Source organism: Artemia franciscana, chromosome 4, assembly GCF_032884065.1.
Source record: "Artemia franciscana chromosome 4, ASM3288406v1, whole genome shotgun sequence".
Classification (NCBI taxonomy): Eukaryota; Metazoa; Arthropoda; class Branchiopoda; order Anostraca; family Artemiidae; genus Artemia; species Artemia franciscana.
Genome location: NC_088866.1, coordinates 40,569,691 through 40,594,237, shown reverse-complemented (window position 1 = coordinate 40,594,237; position 24,547 = coordinate 40,569,691). Strand labels below are relative to the sequence as shown.

Below are 24,547 nucleotides of genomic sequence, written 5' to 3'. Positions count from 1 at the left end.
AACCTATTTCATCAGTATTCAGAACAAAGATAGGTGGTAAGGATCCTTTCTTTTATCTTTGATTCTTCTAGAATAATGCTCGGGTATTTCTGAAGGAGTTTGTCAAAATTTGTCAATGGAAGTTTTCATTCGAAGTTTTGACTTGGTTGATTTTTGATTACCCAATCATCAATTCACTATGAGTTATTTTTAAGAAAAAAAATATTTTTGTTGTTTGCTTGCAAACCCTCAAATTCAATTACATCGTGCCATAAACCAAGTAATATGCCTTAAAATTTCCATAAATCCATATTGTGGTGTGACATGCAGATTGTTCTTGACAGTGTGTTTAAAGCTAGAATCATAGATAATTCAGTGTCGTAGATTCTTACGATTGCTTGCTCCATTTTCATCTATTTCTCTATCTATTTTTGTTATTGGCATGTAAGTAATTTATCTATTACTAATACAATGTAGATTGATTCATCCATTTCTGATTAGATGTAAAGTCATTCTTCCAATCGCCAATATTAAAAAAAAAGAAGCAGGAACTGGAGAAGGAGCATTTTTTCTTATTTTGACCAAAGACTAAAGACTGAAGTTCTTCTAAAAAAGAAGGAAAACATCTGTACCATCTAGCGTGTCCAAATACAACCCTTGAGCTAGTTACTATAACTTAAAAACATCAGAGACAGGGACAAGATTAGTTGCATCCATTATTTACGACAAATATTTAAAGACTCAGTTTTTATGAAATAAATTATATTTATGAAATCAATAGGTTAGTTTCGAATAATCTGAAAAGATAACACGTATGGAATGTCTGTCATTTTTACAAGCAATGTTTGTCAAATACCAAATTTCTTTCACTTGTCTTTTCAAGTATTTTTCTCTAGCTTACGTATTTTAAGAAAACATCTGTATTTTTTGAAGCTTTCAGAAAATTTGCGAAACAGTGATTTTTTCGTTGAATGAAATAGGCGAAATTACTGAACTCGGCCAGTAGAATTTCCAAATTCTATTTTCTTCCCGTTTTTTGCCACTCCGTTGTCTGCTAAATGTAGGCTCTATGTCCTTTCTAGGTTTTTTAGGCAGAAAGCTGACGAAATCTGTTTTTGCTAATGTAGATACTATGCAGTGTCTATTAGGTTTTGCAGGTAGAAAGCTATTGAAACATGTTTTTGCTAATGTAGATACTATGTAATCTAGTAGGTATAATCTAGTAGTTTATCTTGTAGGTTTTGTTGGTAGTAAGTTGACGAAATTTCTTTTTGCTAATGTAGATACTATGCAGTATCTAGTAGGTTTCGTAGGTAGAAAGCCGACGAAATCTGCTTTTGCTAATGTAGATACTAACCATTATATAGAAGGTTTTGTTGGTAGAAAGCTGACAAAAATAGTTTTTGCTAATGTAGATACTATGCAGTGTCTATTAGGTTTTGCAGGTAGAAAGCTAATGAAACATGTTTTTGCTAATGTAGATACTATGTAATCTAGTAGTATAATCTAGTAGTTTATCTTGTAGGTTTTGTTGGTAGTAAGCTGACGAAATTTCTTTTTGCTAATGTAGCAGTATCTAGTAGGTTTCGCAGGTAGAAAGCCGACGAAATCTGTTTTTGCTAATGTAGATACTAACCAATATATAGAAGGTTTTGTTGGTAGAAAGCTGACAAAAATAGTTTTTGCTAATGTAGATACTATGCAGTGTCTATTAGGTTTTGCAGGTAGAAAGCTAATGAAACATGTTTTTGCTAATGTAGATACTATGTAATCTAGTAGGTATAATCTAGTAGTTTATCTTGTAGGTTTTGTTAGTAGTAAGCTGACGAAATTTCTTTTTGCTAATGTAGCAGTATCTAGTAGGTTTCGCAGGTAGAAAGCCGACGAAATCTGTTTTTGCTAATGTAGATACTAACCAATATATAGAAGGTTTTGTTGGTAGAAAGCTGACAAAATTAGTTTTTGCTAATGTAGATACTACGCAGCATCTAGTAGGTTTCGTAGATAGAAAGCCGACGAAATCTGTTTTTGCTAATGTAAACAGTATGTAGTATCTAGTAGGTTTTGTAGGTAGAAACCCGACGAAATCTGTTTTTATGGCACTTGGTATCTACCAAGTGACATGCAGTGATCGCAAATTCTGTCGGTCGGTCTGGTCTGTCCCGGTTTTGCTACTTTAAGCACTTCCAGGTAAGCTAGGACGATGAAATTTGGCAGACGTATCAGGAACCAGACCAGATTAAATCATAAATGGTTGTTTCCCCGATTTGACCATCTTGGGGGGGAGTGGGGGGACGGTTAAATCGAAAAAATTAGAAAAAATGAGGTATTTTTAACTTATGAACAGGTGATTGGATCTTCATGAAATTTGATTTTTGAAGAATATGGTGTCTCAGAACTCTTATTTTAAATTCCGACCGGATCCAGTGACATTGCGGGGAGTTGGGGGGGGGGGGGGGGGCTAAAATCTTTGAAAACGCTTAGAGTGGAGGAATCGGGATGAAACTTGGTGGGAAAAAAAATCACAAGTCCTAGATACGTGATTGACGTAACCGTAACGGATCCGCTCTTTTGGGGGAGTGAGGGAGGGGGGGGGTAATTCTGAAAAATTCAAAAATGAGGTATTTTTAACTTACGAAGGAGTGATCGGATCTTAATGAAATTCTACTTAAAAAAGAGTTAAAAGTTATCGGAGGGCAACTACCCCCCCCCCCACCCAACTCCCTTTTCCCTAAGTGCATCCGATCAAAAATTTACAGATAACCGTTTTTTTCAAAATAGTCCAAAGATCAAATAACTATGCCTTCAGGTTTCACAAACCCTCCGCAACCCACAGGAAAAATAGTCACAAGTCCTAGATACGTGATTGACGCAACCGTAACGGATCCGCTCTCTTTGGGGAGTGAGGGGGGGGGTAATTCTGAAAAATTTCAAAAATAAGGTATTTTTAAATTACGAAGGAGTGATCGGATCTTAATGAAATTTGATGTTTGGAAGGATATCGTGTCTCAGAGCTCTTATTTTAAATCTCGACTGGATCCGGTTACATTGCGGGGAGTTGGGGGGGGGGGCTAAAATCTTAGAAAACGCTTAGAATGGAGGGATCGGGATGAAACGTGGTTAAAAATAATCACAAGTCCTAGATACGTGATTGACATAACCGGAACGGATCTGCTCTCTTTGGGGGAGTTTGGGGGCGAAGGTTTAATTCTAAAAAAATTAGAAAAATGAGGAATTTTTAACTTACGAAAGAATGATCAGATCTTAATGAAATTTGGTCTTTAGAAGGATCTTGTGCTTTAGAACTCTCATGTTAAATCCCGACCAGATCCGGTGACATTAGGGGGAGCTGGAGGGGAAGCCGGAAATCTTGGGAAACGCTTAGAGTGGAGGGATCGGGATGAAACCTGATGGAAAAAATAAACACAAGTTATAGATACGTGATTGACATAATCTCAGAATACTGATACGTGAGTCTTCCAATCTCAGAATACTGATGTGTGGCATGCTATTCGACCCTAAACATACTTACAGTCCATAAAAAGTGAATTATTATTATAAACCCTTTACTCAATAACACTAACGACTATGAAGCGTCCGCTTAGTTGCACACCAATTTTTAGGTTGAAGGTTAGAGGGTTGGAAAGGAAAAAGATATTAAGACTTAAAAAGCATTCGGAGCCTGCACTTGTAAATTTTGTATTAGAGGTGCTTTAGACCTTAAATAGTATTTTTGCCCCACACTTTTAAACTTTCTTTGAGAGGTGCCTTAGATTAATTGAATGCATATTGAGATAATTACAGATCTGTCCTATGGCCTCTCTTGAGGGAGCTAAAGGGTTCAAATAAACAACAAAATTTAAGCAATTAGTAATACAATTTTTTGTCGAAATGTTTTTGAAGGTAATCGGTAAATGAAGCCCTTGCAGTTTCTCACTAACTGTATTTGGTACACCCTAAAATGCTTTCAATTAAGTTCGAGTAAAATTTTAACGCAAGTAGTTGGTGGGTTGAGGGATTGAAATCCCCATTCCAGTTAACCAATATATACTGAATTATTTCTTTTCGTTTGAAGTTTCAATATTGTTCTTTACTTGAATGTTACAAATTACATTTATTATAATTTAATCTTGTAAATAAAACTGTTTTTTTTTTTGTTTTTTTTTCACCACAGGTAGAAGATTAAATGCCATTGTAAGTTTCAAAACTTCCTACCTTATTGTTATGTTTTGTTCATTTTGGCTTGTTTTCCAAGAAAAAGAAATGTTTTAAATGAATGTAATAAGGGCCTTGAATTTTTTTTTAAATAAATTTTTATTTTTGCGAAAAAAAATTTCCCTGCCAAGCAATCATTTTGTAGGCTTTGAGATGTATTTTCCTTTTTGTCCGAACTTACCATCTTACTGCTGCCGTAAAGATATAGTAATATTCATTTCTTGCAAAAAATAAGTTAAACAAATGAAGATCAAGAATGGGTCTTTGGAAGGCTGAATAAAACGAATATTTCGGGAGAATGACCCCCTCTCTTCTTCAGCACTATAAGTGAGTTAGAAGGAAGTGCGCTCTCATTGTATGAGGCCAATGTGTTTTACGAAATTGTATTCCTTTCTAGGACCAGTGAACTTTACTCAAGTTTCATTAGAACTGTGTGGCGTGGACGATAAGAAATATTGGTATAATATAACTGTCCAGGCGAACAATGCTTTGGATGATAATGAATTATTTGAAGGCCAATGGTCTAGAGTCACTACGCAGGAGTGTATTAGAGGTAAGTTCATCCAGTATTGTCAGACTGAAGTGTAAAGCTACACTGAGTTGTTACCAGGGTTATTAATTAGACAGATGCAAAAGAAAATATTTAAAACTTGGTCCGTAATTGCTCTTTTTGGGGTTCAAATCAATCCCAATGACTCACTTTTTCTTGTACAAGAGTGGACAAGTCCCTATCTCATCTTACTCCTTTTAACTAATTAGTCTTCTTTCTAATTAACTTAGTTTGGCCAAAAATCACCCTTTTTCTAGTTTTTACTGTTTCCTACCTCTCTCTCTCTCTCTCTCTCTCTCTCTCTCTCTCTCTCTCTCTCTCTCTCTCTCTCTCTCTCTCTCTCTCTCTCTCTCTCTCTCTCTCTCTTCCCTTTTTCTGTGTAGCTTCTGTTATTACATTCTTTGACAGTGGCTCTTGTAAAAGAGGATATTGTTGTCTGTGGATAAAATCAGAAAGATTGTAAGTTAAAGAACATTGCAAAATTATTAGAGAAGAAAACATAACAGTTACTGAAGAACGCTTATGCATAGTTTTGTATTTTCAGGTATATACATTGGTACTACTGTGATTGTCGTCGTTTGTAGCGTTATCGGTTTTGCAGTAATCATTATTGCCTTTATACTAGGAGGATCACGGTTGGTTTTTTTAATTGTTTTTAATGTTGTTATTTGCTTCTTGTTTGTTTTAATTTACAAAAAATTAAGCTAATTGTTAGTACAAAAACTAAAAGGGAAAAAAGATATAGAAATTCAAAACCCACGACATTAAGACTCTAAATTGTTGGTAGATAATAAATTATGAGGGATTGAAATCACGATAAATAATTTTTGTGGCTTATTACTACTAAGCTTAGTGAGATTTGTCTCGTGAGAAGTATATTTTTAATCTTTATATTTAAGTTTTTTTATTCTTGGTGCCTTGCTCCCTTTTTTAATATTATAATGGCCCCTTTGATGTTTTAAATTAAATTGTAGATTTTATTTGACAACCGCTGCAACCAGCATTTGTGTTCCATCGCTACCAGTGCCACAGCACTGATGCCACTAGTGTAGGTATTGCAGCCCACGGTCTCTCTTGGACTATTTTTGACCGGCCACAGAGCTCTACTAGTTCTGCTCTCACTGGTATTTGTGCTGCAGGGTGACTACAGCTATGACCAGTACGGATAAGACAAGTGTACTATTTGTGCTGTAGTATTTGCCCCACGGTGTCACAAGTCTGCTATCGCCCTTCCTAAAATCTTATATTCCCTCGGGAACGATATCTCAAAATAGCATAGGACCTCTTTTCTATACCCCAAAAACCCTTTACTCTCTCTCTCTCCTCCTTGATTCCCTCCTTTTCTTGATTTTTTTGTGATATTGAATTACATTGTTATTCTTGGTGCTCTTTTTAGGCTACAGAAGAAATATGTCAACTCAATGAGTGCAGCAAAGACGGCGCAATTTCCTTGGGGATCTGGATCAACCTCTATGGTAATTTCCCTCTAATGCCCATTGGATTTTTAATTAGTCTTCTTTCTAATTAGCTTGGTTTGGCCAAAAATCACTTTTTTCTAGTTTTTACAGTTTCCTACCTCTTCTCTCTCTCTCTCTCTCTCTCTCTCTCTCTCTCTCTCTCCCTCTCTCTCTCCCTTTCACTCTTCTTCTTTCTCTCTCTCACTTTGTCGATCCTGTTCCTTCCCCCTCCCTCTTTTTAGGAGAATTATCTACTTAATTGTCGATAAAGCACGAAAGGTAATCGGTGGAAAGTTGAATTTTTGGTAAAAAAAATTTCTTTGATAAAACATTAAAAATCGAATATTCTTTAGTAACAAATTATTTTTGCCCGTATTGTTTTCTACAAACTATGCATTTATTACTAATTGTATAAAAAAAAGAAGTAATTTAAGAAGTAATCCAATACAAGTGTATATCTACAAATAATATGGACGAAATATATACGTATTAATTATTTGAATTCCATTCAAATGAGCTGAAAAGACTCGACAGAACCTTCGCGACTAGAAAATAAATTACCAGTTAACAAAATGTATAAAAAAGATATTACTAATTTATCAATCATTGAATAACCATTGAACTATGACTTTGGGTAATAGCTAACTTTTCCTTCCTGTAGTTCGTTCATTAGTTTAGATAAAAGCTTTTGCTTCTTGACCTATTCAAAATAAATTAATATTTGTCATCGCTTCCTGGAGATTAATAATAAAAAAAAAAGTAATTGTAGTGTGTAGGATACATTTCTCAAACACTAAATGTCAGTGAAGTACTTTTTTATACAATACTACTTTTTCAGTTTAAAAAAGATGCTGTAGATGACAAAGAAATGCGAGAAAACACGAGCACGGCGTCTATAAAGCCGTTGTTTGACAGAATAAACCCTGATTTAACGTTCTCAGATGTTGCGATGTCAGAAAGAACCGCGGAAACTCACCTTGAAGGAGAATTGAAGGATAGTCAATCGAGCGTGACCTCAAGTGGTATAAGTTCTGGGAAGGATAGTGAGGACAAATTTATTGAAGTTCGATTAAAATCGAGGCAGTCCATGGATTCCGGTGCAATTTTTGATAGCACGGTAAGATTCAATTTTGAGCATATTTGTCATTTCTTCTTCCTTAGTTTCATGTTAAATATTATCTATCATATTAATAGGTATTAAGGTTTGTGTTATTTTAAAAATAATTTTAAAATGGTGTGGCAACTTTTAAAACAGTAACCAACAATTAAAACCCAGTTCCTAAAATCGGTTTCAATCATGAACCCTCTTCGCAATCTAGATTCAGCAGGTGTAAAGATTTTCAGCAGAGATGGTAATTCTTCAAAGCTCTGGAAAGGTCTGATCCATATATAAAAAATTCATACCAATAGATTCATACAAAATGGAACTAGCTCGTGTCTCGGCTCTCTGCCAAAACAGGTAATTAGCCTTTTTCAAACCACACGCTAACAAACTGCTATTTGAGAAAATAAATATCACAAAGCATTCCCGTAGATCAGCTCGAGTGATTAGAAACCCATTGAAGCTTGTTAAGTCTCCCTGTAGGCAAACAAAGGGTATAGAAGATACTGATCCCACTTTTTCGGCTCATCTCTGACGAATTTTCTTAGCTCTGCACTATAGTCCCATTTAACCTCTCAACTAATCCATCCATCTCTGGGTGGTAAACGCTGGTACGATGGTGTTTAATGTCAGGGGCCACACACAGTTTCTGCATTGCCTGGGAGATGAGGTTACTTCCATTATCGGTCAGGATCTCTGAAGGTATCCCCACTCGGGGGTAAAACTTGATCAATTCGTCTGCTATCTTCTGTGAATTTGTCGAGCGAAGCGGTATTGCCTCTGGATATCTGGTTGCATAGTCACCTATCACTCGCATCCACTTGAAACCAGTTTTGCTGATCTCTGGAAGTCCCACCAGGTACATTCCAAATTTTGTGGTAAGGAGTGTCAATGATTGGGAGTGGTTGCAATGACATTTGCTCAATCTGGCGTTTTCAGGTAGTCATGACACCCTTGACTATGTTTTGTCATTTTCCAAATAATAGACATTCGACCAAAAGAATCTTTCCAAAATCCTGTCAGAAGTTCGTTGCCCTTTCATATGCACCCCATAATTTAATTACGGGCTAGTTTTAATACGTCTGTTCTGTTGACTGAAGGAACCACTAATTGCCAGTTCTGCTCGCCCTGATTTTCATCCTTGACAACTCGGTAAAGGATATCGTCCTTTGCAATAAATCTTTTGCCTCTGTAGATTCAGCTTAGCCCGCACCCGCAATTCTTGCAAGGTTTCGTCCACCTCCTCCAACTCAGGAAAACCTTTTCCTTTCTCTGCAGGCTGCATAGGAGCCTCCTCTCCGTCTGATTTACTCTTAGACGAGGCCTTCCTTTCTCTACGCCTCTGCCCCCGACTTTTTGTGTTTTTCCTCCATCAGAAAACACTGAGTCGTCGAAGTCAAACTGCCTTGCCTCCGGAATGTGCGTTTGTGACTCAAGTTGTCTGTTTGCTTTGGGTTTCAATGTCAAAACTCCTCAACTTCCAAATATACCAGCCTCAAGAACTCCGAAAAATTTCTTCCTACCAGGAACTTCTTTGGGATCCGATCCGAGACTGCAACCTTCACTAGAAGTTCAAAAAGCAAACCATCTGCTTTTTCACCCATACGTTCACTATTTTTGTAGAGTATTCGTGTGTGTCGCCATGTAAGTATCTTAAGTTTCTAGGCTCCTACCAGCACCACGATTCTCCTGGTACCAACCGAGTGCAACCCACTGTCCCCGCCAACTCCTGTTAATCGGGCCTTTCCGGGCTCTAAGCTAGGAAACCCTGTCACGAATCCTCTGTTTCATGCTTTTTCCTCGGACAGTTTTTCGCAAAGTGCAACATGTCACACACAAAGCAGGCTCTTTTGTTTCCTGCGTGGCAACTCTCGCGTGAGCTTCCTTCCTTGGACTCAGCTCTCGCTTGATGAAGGTTCTCTCCTCCTTCACGTTTGCCGTCTAAAACTCTTCTGTTTCCTTCCATCCTTGCCCGGACACTGGCATCGGTTAGCGCCACCCGTCTTCAAACAATCTTTCATTGTTATTAGCTAGAGTGCTATCTTCGGTAAAAGAAACAGTCTCCTTAAGAGTTTCGAACTGCCTCTCACGAAAAGCTACCTGCTGCTGATACGGCACTGCCCCCTGTAAACTGCTCCACCCGTAACAGCTATAAGAGCACTTCTACATCCTTCAATTGCACAACCACTTGCTGGCCAAATTTTCTGCCTGCACTCTCAGCGAGGTCAGACTGAGTCATCTATTGAAGTTGGTTGCCAGCTTCCTTCTGAATTCTCCATAGGACTCCCTTTCTTCCATTTCAGAAGCGTATGTGATACGTTTCATTTGTGAGTTTCAGAGTTCAGAGTTTTCTATTCACCAATTAATACCGACTGGAAATACAATACTCATATTCTGCCTCGAAAGGCTCCATGGCCAAGGATACAAGGGGGATAAAAAAAAATACAATAGAAGCAACAACCAAAAAAGGGAATGATAACCAAATAATATGTAAGAATAAAAAGAGAACATAACTTGAGGCCTGGGAGTCAAAACACAGAGAAGACAACCATACACCATGAATGAAACACTCGGGGGACATCAACTCCTCAGAGGAAAAGGGAAAAAAATAATCCAAAATAAATAAATAAAAACAAAATGCTATTCTGTTTCATTCTTAACTAAATGGTGGTTAAGAATCCTTTCAAAAGCTCAATCCTTTAAAAGGGGATTGAAAACTAACCTTATAGTATGGGTAGGAGGAATGCAGAAATTATGTGAAGAACAAAGGCTGTATGGAGCAGAATCAGAAATAAACACAGGAGTTTTTTGAAGAGATTTTGGAAGATTGTCGTGAAGCTGATGAAAGACAAAAGAAGCACAAGAAAGAATGTAAATAGACTGTAGATTTAAGAGCGGTTTTGGTGAGGAACGATTGGTGTCCATAACCAGACGCCGTTCTTTATTATGTATGACAGCACGTGACCGTAGTGTAGAAGGAAAAGTAGACATCCATACAATGGGACAATACGAAACCAATGATTGGACAAGGCAGAAAAAAAGAAGCATCAGAAGAAATCCAGGAAATGTGTCCTAATTTTCGAAGGATACCCAAACTCCTTGAGATTTTAATCCTAATCATGGCTATATGGTTTCTTAATGAAAGGCTCCCATCAAGCAGGATACCAAGAAACCGGACCACCCGATTCTCTGGTCTACACAAGGAGCCTTAAAAGGTGTGTAAGCTGAAGGAAAGCTACACCAATTCGAGAAAAAAAAATAGGAAAACGTGACTTGCCATCATTCAAGGCCAAGTAATTCGCATCAAAACCATGAAATAGCTCTCTCGCATATTGTCACAAGGTTAGACTTCATATCACATTCCGTCTTCCCAAAGGTTCCAAAAGTGGTATCACCTGCAAAACAACGGGAAAATCTTCATAAGAAGTAGTATTGGAACACGAACGAACATCAGGACGACAAAACTCGCAGCATGCTAGAGGCCTGGTGTTTTTGACTGCCGAAATCAGATCATAAACATAAATCAGAAATAAAACAGGGCCAAGAATAGGTCTCTGAGGGACGACATAATCTACTTCAGAAGGGGTCGAGAAAAGCAGATCAATTAAAATAAGCCTACCGGAAAAATATGATTCAAACCAAGAGAAAGCATATGATCTTATACCAGTATGCGATAATTTCCGAAGAAGAATCCAATGGGTCAAAGAATCAAAAGCTTTACGAATATCCAAAAGTAAAGCTGCTGGGATATGACCAGAATCCATTGCCGAATGGATGAAATTCAAGAGAGCTACGCAAGCATGTACTTTAGAGTGATTCGCTCGGAATCCAAACTGGAAATCATGCAAAAATTCTTTTGCATCTAGAAAAGTAAGAAGCCTGGATAGCAATAAAAAATTTTGCTGAAAACAGATAGGAGAGAATTCGGCCTATAATTGGCAGGATCACTCCGAGAACCACGTTTATGCAGCACTATAACCTTAGCTCGATTCAGGGAAAATTCTTATCTCGACAGACAGATTGACAAGCTTAGCCAATGGTGATAGAATAGCTGGCAGAATGGCACGGATAACCCTTGTAGGAAATCTGTCTGGCCCTAAAAACGATGATCCTTTAAGAGTATTCCTGATATGAGCTACCTCAAACTCAGAAACAGGGTTCAAGACCATTGACTTTAAACATGGATGTCCAAAATAGGATCTGAAAATGCAACGAGAAGTCACAGAGCTTGCAGAGGAAGGAATTGTCTTCCCTATAAAAGCAAAATAAGAGGTACGCTCTAGCTGAACATCTTATTCTCCTTGGACGGTTTTACCATCGTCTATCAGCGTTGTTGGAACTGAAGGTAGAGCAGGAGTAGCTATAAGAACTGAGCTAATTAAATGCCATATCTTTCTAACATTCTAACGTTATAATAACTTTTTTCCAAAGCCTATATCCTGTAACCTTCGTACTTACCCAAAAATATGGCAACATCTAAATGTTGGGCCAAACTCATTCCCATTAGGTTGCTTTCGGTCAATTAGTTTACCCAAAATAACCTAACAACAGTTCAACATCTAAATGTTGGGCCAAGCCCATTCCCAGTAGCTTGCTTTCAGCCAATTAGTTTTTCCCCAAAATAACCTCAAAACATGAGAACATCTACAGTTGGCCAAAAAATATTCCCAGTAGCTTACTTTCAGTCAATTAGTTTACCCAAAATAACCTAAAAACATGCAAAGGTACATCCCAGTAGCTCGATTTCGGGCAATCAGTCTGCCCAAAATAACCTGAAAACATGGAAACATCTAAAGTTGGCCATAACCCATTCCCAGTAGGTTGCTTTTGGTCAATTAGTTTACCCAAAATAACCTAACAGCACAGTCAACATCTGAAGTTGGCCAAAACATATTCCCAGTAGCTTGCTTTCATCCAATTAGTTTACCCAAAATAACCTCAAAACATGGCAACATCTAGAAGTTGGCCAAAACCCATTCCCAGTAGCTTGTTTTCGGCCAATTAGTTTACCCAAAATAACCTCAAAACATGCAAAGGTAACCTCAAAAAAATATACGTGTAGATAAATTATTCTAGCTTGTTCAAGCTTGGACTCGAGATAATTTTTTCGTTCATTCAGTGTTCTGAAAAACAGAAACAAATTTATATTCTGAATACATATTAACGATGACCATGAGTTTTGTTTAATGAAGAAAGATAAGAAGGAAAGGTAACCTATCGGTGGTATTATACAACAGAACGACGTAAGTTCAAGTACATTCGTAGGACGCTTTTCTAGAGGGGTTTAAAAAAGGCAAAAAATAGACGAAATATATGGGAAATATAGGAAATCAACAGGGAAATCCGATAGTCCTGTGATTTCAGGAGAGTTGGACTAGACCTGAGACCCTTCATCCTTTGTACGTCTTTAGGTAGCATTTCCTCTTTGAAGCTTAAAGGCTCACTAAAAGCAATTTTGTCCCCCATTGGGAAAGTATAGTTCTGAAACTTGTTTTCTGGACACATACTTGGACTCAGTGATTCCTTAGAAATCTCCACTGGAATATTTTCTTTGAGGTCACTAGCGGCTCATTAACTTCTTTAGAATAGTTTACTGTAGGGTGTTTGGTAAGTGTGGATAAATGGGGTAGTTGAATATTTGTCATATGTAATTAAAATTAAGCTCTATTTTACTTGTTTATGTTTCAAATAGTACATATTTGAGATTGCATAATTTTTTTCATAATTTCAGTTACAATTACATAAGTTAAATGTTATTAGAAGTTACTTAATCATCAATTAAGTAACATCATATTCTTATCCCAATAAAATCTTCAATAAAAACCTTGGACCAATCCAGTGATATTGAAGCAAATAAATGTTAGAGATAAATTGTTTAAGTCTCAAATAACTAACCCAATACAAGGAAATAAGGAGTTGTATAAAGCTTATCGAAACAAGTTGAATACCGATTTAAGAAATGAAAAAAAAAAGAAATACTTTTAGAAGAAGTTTAAGGAGGTGGAAGGATGCCCTAGAAAAACTTGGGGATTAATAAAAGAAGTGATTGAACTAAAAACAAGCAAAGTTGACGGTGAATTAATCAGTTCAAAGGGAGAGACTTTAAAGTTGGAAGATGATATATTTAATGAATTTTTACCCATGGGTGAAGGAGTTTTTACCCATTTTTACCAGATTTTTACCCATGCATGAAGGAGTTAAATACTTCTAATAGAGTTATAAAACGGACCGTTTCTTTTAAATACCTTGGGATTGTAATTGATGAAGCTCTATCTTTTAAGCAGCATGTAACTTTAACTAGTAAAATTTAGGCAAAAAATAAAGGTATAATGAAGAAACTCCAGCATTTCTTTGTTCTAAATCTATTTTCTGCCATCTTTATTTTTCTCTTATACACCCGTATATACTTTATTGTTTAAGTATTTGGCTCTCCAATTTTCCATCTATCCTCAAACCAATAAGGGTTCTACAAAATCATGCAGTTAGGCTTTTAGCAAGGATTCCTCCTCGTCAGTCTGTTCGGGAATTTTATCCGACCTTAAACATTTTGGGAATTTTATGTATTGCGGTTTATTTTTGGATTACTCCAGAATATTCAACCACGTTGTTTTAATTATTTATTATGCGTTAGGTCTTTTGTTCATTCGCACGATACAAGGGGTAGTGTTGATTTAAGTGTTTCTAGAGGCATTTCTTCCCGTTTGTTTTTCTGTTTTATATAGGGGTACACGGATTTGGAACAGTTTGACGAGTAATAGAAGGAGTATTAGAGATCCCGTTGTATTTCGAGTAACCACTAAGGAACTGCTTTTTGTGGATTATGAGTTTTGATTCATTCACATTGATTGTGGGGGTTTTGACGATATGTAGTTCCCAGAGGAAAAGTAAAGTAATGATGTTTTTTTTTTTTTTTTTTTTTTCATATTTATATTTGAGTGTGGTGGTATTAGTGGCGTCGGTGGTCTAGTGTTCTTTTATTTTATGCGTTTTGTTCTCTCTATCTCCCCCTCGGACAAGATTTGCTTTTTAGGGGAGGTAGTAACCATTTTCGGTTTATTATCTGTTTAATGAACAAATCCTTCTCTCTCTCTCTCTCTCAATAGGATCTCCATCATGTGCAATGACTATGTTAACACATTTCCAAAAAATTGTATCAACCAGATAGGATAAATCTGCATTGACATCAATTTTGTACTATCCTCGTAATTCATTGAGTCAAGTATATTGAACCTGTGATTTTTCTTGATTCTAGACTCTACGGACACTCTGTTTGTACCAAGTGTAGGTTCCCTGAATTTATTGCTTGAATTATTGGGGATTGAAAGCATCCTAAGAGCTTATAATAATAATTTTAGTTTGTTTTGCAAATTTTCAATATTATGTTACCGCCTGAACTGCTTATGCTTTGAGGTTGTGTGCATTTTGCTGCTTTAATCTTACCATATTATGCCGCTGGATATAGTTAATTTTAAAATGATGCTGACTACTTAGGAAAATTTATGCACATAGGTCTATTAACTTCATAATTTTCATTTGCTAAAATTTCAAGAAACATATGCATAAACTTGGTGTCAAATGGCATATTAGTAGGATAAAACCCAAGGTGCTTCCATTAAACTGTCAATACTAGGTTTCCTTCGAGTTTTAATTTAATGGGCTACTTTTTTAGCTATGTTTCGTCAACTAATTAAAATTATATTTCCTTTCAGGGTGGCTATTCTTGTGGAGAGACATCAGGGAAGAAACAAGACGTTGATCGATCAGCATCATCGTGTCTTCCAAAAACATCTGCCAAAGTGACTGTATCCTCGCTCCCTGAAGGTTACTCCCGTTTCGGAGTCGAAGATAAAAAAAACATTGGATTCGAAAGATAGGGTTTCTGCCGGATATGTACCATATCCTTCTGAAAATATAAAGTCGAGTCCTTCATTAAGCGGTCGCTCTACAAGCTCAGAGTCAAGCTTATTGCAAGACAAGCATTACGTTTTGCAACCCAAGATTGTTTCATCAAAACGTGATTATTTTGAACTATGTGAAAAACCTTTATCAACCAAGGATAAAAACCCTAATAGCTACATAAGCTTGCCGTTAGAGGATGAAGATAATAAACTATCCCAAGGATATGCTCATGTTGGGATGGGACCCAGTATAGGGTATGTGCCTGCACCTGATTTCAAAAAGTCAACTCTGATGGAAATGCAAAATTTTCCAAAATCATTTAAAATGCCCGAATATCAGGCAGAAGATAAAATAGACAATTGGGACCCTTCTACACTGGCTGATCTTGCCTTTAAAATGCCTGATAGCCCAAATAAGTCAGAGGTTGGGCCTGCTCAAAGTTATGTTCATGTAGGTTTAGATACTAACGGTAAAAGTGAAGGTATGATAAATTCAAAGTCATGTATTTCGGATATTTGTTTAGACCAAAAGGACATACAAGTACCAATACCTCCTGAAGGCTATGTTCAGGTCGGAATCGAAAATAAATCCCAGGTCCAAGGTTATATACCCACATTGCCAGATTTTAAAAAAGATAAGAAGAATTGTGGAGGCTACGTGACTGTGGATTCTCAGTGATTTGAGACTATTGTATGAATCTTTGGTTTGATATATTCAGCTGGGTGTTTTTTGGTTGTGAAAACAAAGAGACACTTAAAGTCCTGCCAGTATAAATTCACTGCAGATAGTATTTGCAAGTTTCGTTGCTTCTTTCAGCTGACTTGGCTACAAAGACTACATTTCTGTTATTTCCTACCATAAACAATGACGTGAAAAATATATCAAAATGAAAGACCAATTATGTTTTGTAGAATTTTTTTACCTTTATTAGGCAAGTTGCTACCCTGGAACTAGGTGGATTTTTTTTTTCGTACTAACTGCCTTAATAATAGGTGAAAGGAAATGTTTGTGAAATGACGTATATATATATATATTTCTTGCCTAAATGACGTATTCTAAAACTACATCTTTTTGATGCATTGAAACTATCTGGATTAGCTTCCATCATAAATGAAAACTATTCTATGAGTGACCAGTTAATTGTCTTTTTTTTAATTACTTACCAAAGTTATTGCTTTTTTACCACCTTTTTACTATTCTAAAAGGTGAAGGGTAAACAAGATTGTAACTAGTCTTTGTTTTGCTATTTTTACCCTAAAACTACTTGCAAATTGGAGAGTTAAGGAAGGGACGAATACTCTGACAAAAAATGCCAAGCTAAACTACACCTTAGGAGTTTTAAATAAGTATCTTGCTTTAAATTAATCAAAGATCTGTTTGTTGGAATTTTTGGGAGGGAAGGGGTCCATTGAGTTAAAAAAAAAAGAAGCAGAAACAGGAAAATTGTATGGAAAACACTAAAAAACGATTTGGAAAAAGTAAAAATAATGAAATTAGAGAAGGAACTGAATTAACGTCGATTGACTACCAATTTTGCTGATACTGCAGTCGTGGAAAGGACTAGAGGATGTTTGCGTTTCTGCAGAAATGTCTAGGGGATTAAATTGATCTTTTAGTATGATTTCATTGTGAATTTTTTCAGTGCCGAGTGTACTTCATTTTTTTTCTTTTTGGATCTATATTCAATTTATATCATTCTTTCAGCAGAGTTTTATTTTTAATGATCTTTTATTGTACACATACACCCTTGGGTTCTTCTCACGACGAATTTATTATCTGTCTTGTGTTGATACAGGGCACTTGGAGATAGTTGTCCCCTCCCCCCACTTATATTTTAATAAATACCTTCTTTGAATTTCCATCCCGCCCATCTCCTGCATTTTTGCGAATAGGTGGCACTGTGTGGGTGCTAATCATTGGCAGAAAAGGTATGATCACATCTATTTTTGTTTTAGATAGTATCTATTTGTATACAGAATACAGATTAATCTATGAATGTATTGCCTATCTCCTCTAAAACCTTTCATCATCAATCAGCAAAATGCACAATACTGGTCCTTCACAGAAAAATCTGTATTTATGATGCAGTCTCTACAGTGTTGAACATTTTGTTATAAACGTTTGGTAGTCACTCTTCAAGAAATATTAGAGCTTGAATAGAGTGCCAAACTCACTACGCTAATCTGACCTTGTGTCAAACTTTACTACCTTGTTTTCCCCAAAGCTCAAGATTTAATCTGATGAGGGTGTAAATCAGCAAGGTTTTTCTTTAATTTTTGCTGATGAAGACAAGTGCCCAGCAAAGAGTGATAGAGCTTGTTGATAGATGGCGAAAATGTTTTCGAGTAAAGTGGTTGGTACATTCATTGTCTTTGTTCCTTGCATAAATCAATCCACTCCAACAATGCAGTTGTGACTATAGTGGCCACTGTATATGATAGATGAAGGGCACCTGTTTGATTACTCAAGTTGTACATTTCGAATCTCACAGCTAAGTGGAGTTCTATTTTACGGTTATTAGTTCTTAAAACGATTTTAGTCACACTTTGGGATTATGATTTCATTATTTATTTTGTTAAGTTTTATAGCTGTACACGTTAGATTAAAAAAAAATGCTAACAATTTTTATTTTTGATATGAGGATTTTCAAATATTGTTTTCTTCCCCTTCTTTGGTAGATCCTTTTACATCCCTTGTTTGTTTCACAGTTAACCCACAGTTGTGTCTGGGTCAGTGAACTCTTGGTAAATAGAGATCTTTTTGTCGAACTATGAAAGATTCTTCTTTTCTTCTGATTTCGCCTAAATTTCATTTTACCTTCTTTGCGCGAGATCGAAAGGACATGGTACTATGAAGCTCCAATTGTTTGTAAATCTGAGGCCTGAAATTTATTCATAGGACGCACCAGAGAATAAAATTCCAAAAAGCCTAGTAAATGAGCAAAATTGCAAAGTACCGTCCTCCAACAAAATTATCCTAAAACTTAAATGAAAGAAAGTGAAATTTGTGACGCTTTGGAATAGGAAAATCTATAAATACTTCTTTTAAAAATGTAAACAAGTATCCCTTATAATTTGGCTCATCAAATCGTTTCAGTAGATATTGATATTTTCAGCTCGTACGGAACCAATAACCAAAGAAAATATCCGTGCGCCTGCCCCACGCCCATCTTAATTTATCCGAATCAATATAAATAGGGTTTGTGGAGTGGACAGGTTCAACGATAAACTTGTCACATGTTTTGAATTCTTGCCAGTGTACGGAAGAAAATTTCAAATTTTGCTGCAAAGCTTTTTGTAAATGCTTGAAATAGAATCATGTTAACGTTTCCTCATCCTTCGCCATTATAATTGGTTAAATACATGAATATGCTAGATTTCTTCTTTACACCAAGCTCATACACCGAAAAGGTTTCCTAAGGATTTAATAATGTTTTATTTCAGGTCATTAAAAAGAACTTTACAAATTACTAATTGATTAACCCCTTATTTTTTTTTATCCTCCCTGTAATTACATGACACCTAATCCATGACTATGTCTTTTATATGTTCCTAATTAAGTATCGATTAGAGTGAGCAAATAATACAAATTTGTTTGCTATGTGATTCGGAGGGTCCGGTGAAACAAACAAATTGTATAAAATATACTGTTCGCTATTGAAGATATATCTAAAAAAAACGATAAGCCATTGAAACATCATCTATGTAAAAAATGATTCTAATTAAACGTGAGAAATCAGTAGATAAATGACAATAAAGAAAGAAGCCAGGAGTGAAAAGAGTCAATTTATAGCATTTCTATGCGTCAAATTTAGTATTAATTATTGGCGAAAAAAATTCGAAAGCAAAATCTAGAAACCAAGTAGACTGACGTAGAGTTCTTCGGACTTTGGATCAAACTGATTTCTTAACATGCCATAGGCATGTTTTTTCCATGACTGTAAACTCTGAAAATTCCTTTACAATGTCTCTTCTAAGTTTTCGCAGGGACAAATGAAAAGCTAATAAATGGATTTTTACTTCTTTTGTTTTCGGTTCATTGGAAAAAATTAAGTTATGTGAACTTTTTGTTGGATAAGTACCTGTAATGTGCGGTTTTTCTCTATAACTTGTAGGTAAGATATATTCCATAAATGATGTTACTAAAATTTAACCTATCTGAGAAGCGATAGGCTACCCGATGACATATGGATAGAATATATGTTTTCTGAGTGTGTTTTGTTTGGTGGAAAATGGGTTTGGAATTTGTATCGTTTTTATTATCAGTGTTTTCGTATTCGAAATATGTCTCTGTATTCTATATTTTAAGTGCAAAGTCTATTACTCTCATATTATTCAATAAATATATTGTGAACTATATGGATCTTCTTTGGCCGTTTGACTAATGAGAAACTAGCACTATGACGCCTAAAGTATAATACCACGGGCAACCACAAATTGTTTCTTGGGAAGATAAGTCTGCATTCTTGCAGTGGGAGGTGGCAAAGATTTAAGGAAAATGGCAATACCTCCGGTATCCTCTTCCTTTCGGTATACCCAGACAAATTATAAGTTAAATGCCGAAGGAACAGAAAAACTATTCGAACATACAGTCGAATTATTCTCATCTAATTCAAGCCGTAACTTTTTTACGCAAAAGTAAATTTTCTTCAATGCTTCCATTTTTTAAACATGCTGCTTTCAAATTTAAAGAAAGGCGATTAATGGAATATCAATAATAATTAACGAAATTAAATTATTGTTTAAAAAAAACTAATCAGTTTTCTTCAAATTTGTCAATTTTTTTTCTTTCTTTTTTAAGTTTCACTTGGCTACCAATTTTCTCTACTTGTGAATGACAGAGAATCAAAATAAAAATTTTAAACGCAAAAAGGTCCTTTTACAATAGCAAAATTAAATCAAAAGTAGAAAATTTAATTGTTGTAAGAAACTGAGAAAAAAAAACGACAACCGACCGTGGATTGTCAGTTTAAATATCCTGATATTTATTCATTAAAGTTTTGATAATTTGTTTTTGAAATTAAGAAAAGTGAAAACATTTAAACCGTATTTTGTTTTCAGTAAAGCGCAAATTATATTCTGGTCTTAAGAAGGCACGGAGGTTATCAGCCCTACTCGTGTTAATTTTCCTTCATTTTGAGTTTGACTTGGTTATTTATCGTAATTTCTGTTCGTTTTGAGTTTCATTTATTTGTTGATAAAGGTTTGTGGTAGTTTTATGCTTGGAATGTTTTTTGACTTTATTTCTCCTCATTCTTGGTTTAATGGAGGTAGGTCTTTACTTTTCTTCGAAAAACTTTTTCTGTGGAAAGTTTTTTAAATCAATTTTTGTTCGTGCTTTATTGAAATAGAAATTTTCATGTAAAAAAAATATTTTACTTCTTTTCAGTTAAGAATCGATAGTATGAGTTGCTATTTGTACGTTGGAGAAACTTTTTCAACAATTTTTAATCTTGACACAAATGGAATTTTTAATTTAATTTTTTAGCTTCTGAAGTTGACCTGAAAAATAAAACTTAAAATCGTTCACAAAATTTTTATCATTGCTCTTTGACAACCTGGATACACTTACACTCTTTGTTTATTTAAATTGTAATAGCAGAAGTAGTAATAGTAGTATCCCAAAAGTTTCAACTTAATACCCCCAGTCCTTCTCGATATATTGCTAAGGTGTCTTATTTGAAACCATAGACTCAAAATTTTGGTGTTTGGAAAATGAATGAGTTTAAGAAGAACGGCTGCTTGCCCTCCAATCTCTTTTTACTCTTCAAAAGGGCACCAGAGCTTTTGATTTTCAATCGAATTAGCTTCTTTAAAAGTTTCAATGATATTTCTGGCTACTATAGAGTGGTGCTGCCTATGATATTGCTTATGTGCCCCTTTGAAAACATGTATGCATTCATTCATTTTTTCATTTAATTGAAACTCCTAAGCATTCCCTGTAAGTTTCATCTTAATATCCATAGCGTCGTTAATTACAACAACTGTTGTGGCTGTATTAACAGTATATACAAAGTACCGTTTCTGTTACCGTAAAGTACATGTTATTGTTACAAACGTTAGACAACTTACATACATAGTGCGTGTTTTGATTCAGTTCATCTTCCCCCTCAAAGTTCCTAGGGAATTTCACCTTCATACCCTTAGGCACAGTTGTAATATTGATATTACCAGCAATAATATTAAATAGCGGTAGTGCTACTAGCAGTAGCAGTATTACCATATTGCATTTGAAATTACCATATTGGAATTAATGCTCAATTATTCCTGTGTTGCACCCTTTTGACAATCCGTATAAATGTGTTTTGGTTTAGCGGAACACTCCCCTCAATATTCTCTGAAAGTCTCACCTGAATGCCCTTCGTCTTCTAGGAAAGTTAAGTTCAAACATGCATACCTTTCTCAATAACATGTACTTGGTGTAAATCATGACCGGATTGCCTAACTTACAGCCCTTGTCCTGAGGACTGAGGGGAGGTTGACATCCCCAAAGATATAATTACTGGACTTTTTAACAAGGCTGAATAAAATAGCTCTCTTAAAACTTCGATTGGACATGTTTTAGGGAATGATAAGCTTGGGGGGGAGGAGAGGGCTGATTGCCCTCCATTTACTTTTGACTCTTAAAAAGGGCACTATTACTTCCAATCAAATGAGCTCCATAGGATCCAAAGTTTATACGACTAAACCTTATATTTCCATAAAAACCTTAAATGCCCCGCGCATAACTTACAACCCTTGCCAATGGGCTCTGGGGGATTATGTCCACCCTAAAGACATTGTAATATGATTTTTGGACTATTGGTAAGAAAATGGCTATTTCACAATTCCAATTGAATGTGTTTTGGGAAGAGAATGTCAGTGACGGGGGGGGGGCTAGTTACTCTTCATCAGGTTTGACTCTTAAAAAAGAACTAGAACTAAACATTTCAAATCAAATGAGCCACTTCTAAAGTTCACACGACCACCCCTTCCATAAAAACCTTATATGCCTCTGGGGCATAACTTACAACCCTTACCCCAGACTGAGGATTATTATAAAAAGGCCTTATTATATGATCTTTGGACTATTTTTGAACAAAAAGGCTATCACAAAATTTGTATCGTATGCATTTGTGGAAAATACGACGTAGGGGGAGGGGAAGCAGTACCCCGATCACTACCCCTTCTATTTCCAATCGAGTGAGCATTTCGGTAAAATGCGAGGTATGGGGGGGTATCCACCCTCCGATGATTCCAATCCAAACCTTTCGATCAACTTTTCTATATAAACCTTAAATGCCCCGGGGCATAACTTACAACCCTTGCACTGAGGGCTGTGGGGGGGGGGTGTCATTCTGAAAGGCATAATTTCCAGACCTTTCAACTACGCTGAACAAAACCGCTATCTCAAAATTTTGAACGGATGTGCTCGGGGAAATGGTGGGCGTCAGAAGGGGGTTAGTTGCCCTCTGATCACTTTTGACTATTAAAAAAGGCACTAGCGGTTTCAATTTTCAATCGAATGAGCCCTTTTAGAACTTTCTACGACAACTTTTTCAATATGAAGTGGTCTGGTCTAAAACCAAGAGTAAATAAATAATACATTGTTCCCACATCGCTCTTTACTTAGGCAGCGCTATTGCACTGCCTGCGATATGCTTCAGAATAGCTGTTTTAAAATTAAAGCTTTAAAATTCTCAATCGGTACAAAAACAACCTAAGTCCAAGCTACGGTAACCCAAATTTACGTAAGACGTAAAACTGAAATTATTTCTGACTCCCAGTGTTAAGTCTTAAAAGCTTGAGACAAAAAAATACAGTAAGTACTTACCTTACCTTAGACTTTAGTGCCTCCAGAGGCGCCTAGGGCATCGACAAGGAGTTTCAGTCTTCGCGACTAGAGAAGCACTAGAGACATAATTTTATTAAAAAAAAAATATATATATATACTTATTAAAGCAACAGTTATAAACGCCTGAAAATGAGCGTAAAAATGGTTCGTCTCTAATAGGGTAATTGAAGGCAATAATTTTAAAAAACACGATTTTTTTTTAAGGAGTTAAAGAGCAAATGTGAAGCTTAAAATGAACAAAGTAATTTTTACGACGACGTTTAAATAAATCACATAGATATGATCATGGCCTTGAAAATGAGCTATTACTTATCTTTACAATGTTGCAGTAACCTGCTGGTTCTGCTAGTCAGCCGATGATTTATGAAACTTACCAATAGGCTGGGGGGGGCAGTATACATGAGTGAACTTTGCGTGAACTTTAGGTTCAAAGTTTTAAACCTAAAACCTTAAGGTTTTAAGGATAAGATTGTAATGAGACTCATCATACTTTCATACTTCCTAGCCATTCTACTCCATAAATGGCACCAAAAACTACCATTTTTGTGCCATACGGAACTTCATAATGAAGTTCTCAAAGTTTATAGAAGCCGCGTAGATATGAACCTTAGCTTTCAAATGAGCCCTTACACAGCTTTCTACGATGTCCCAGTGCCCCACTAGCAGCGAAAGAAACCGGAAGCAAATCAGTGCTTCCCGTGCAAAAAAAAAAAAAATGTAATTTTCCATGTAGTTCAAGGTAAGGATTATAATTCACCTGTATGTGGTTTTCAACCATGGCGATTCCAATGGTGCATTTTTAATTCGATCCAACACTCTTTTCGATAGATTGCGCTGCAATGTGGCAGAAGAACTTTCTGCCTGACTCTTCCCTTGTGTAAGACTCATAAGTCAGTCTACTGCCATTTGGTTGCTAATTGTGAAAAATTTTCGATCTCAGAGAAGCCAAATATTTCTTTTCTGTTTGATGTTCTCTTAGCGTTGCTTAAAACCACTGCTACACCAGAAAGAAGCTTATCTACACAGAGAATACTAGAAATATGGTTAAGGAATTTAAAAAGAAAAGAGTGACTGAGTCCTGCTTGCCGTTCATAGGAACACTGAATAACAATCTAGAGCTTAAACCCTGGACCACTAGTCACACCTGGAAAGCTTTTTGCTCCTTTTTATTGTTGATTTACTGTTTCAAACAAATCAAAGGTCTTGGAATCATAATCAAAACATTCTCTTTTTGAAACGGTAAAGAAGAAAACATATTTAAAAATATACAAACTGGCAACCAGCACTACACATTTGGCAAGCATAACCGAGCCTAGAATATATGCGTAACTACAAGCAAGCCGATACTTTTACTTAACTAATTGAAGATAATCGCTTGAAAAAATATCTGCTGACGTGGTAATAGAACCCAAGTTTCTTGGTAACCAAAAGGAGCTTCCAACCCTGGACCGATAGACAAACCTGACAATCTTTTCATAGATCTTTGTTGTAGACCTTACGGTTCCATCCAAA

General features: G+C 36.0%; 1 protein-coding gene across 1 annotated transcript; it reads left to right on the top strand.

Annotated features, from left to right (window-relative positions):
* Nucleotides 1-6: 6 nt before the first annotated feature.
* LOC136026433 (uncharacterized) lies at nt 7-19,558 on the top strand. Its single transcript, XM_065703018.1, has 6 exons — nt 7-36; nt 4,592-4,747; nt 5,289-5,379; nt 6,141-6,219; nt 7,040-7,318; nt 15,013-19,558. Exons 4-6 carry the CDS (start codon nt 6,166-6,168, stop codon nt 15,175-15,177), a joined length of 498 nt encoding a protein of 165 aa, XP_065559090.1. The 5' UTR covers nt 7-36; nt 4,592-4,747; nt 5,289-5,379; nt 6,141-6,165; the 3' UTR covers nt 15,178-19,558.
* Nucleotides 19,559-24,547: the final 4,989 nt, after the last annotated feature.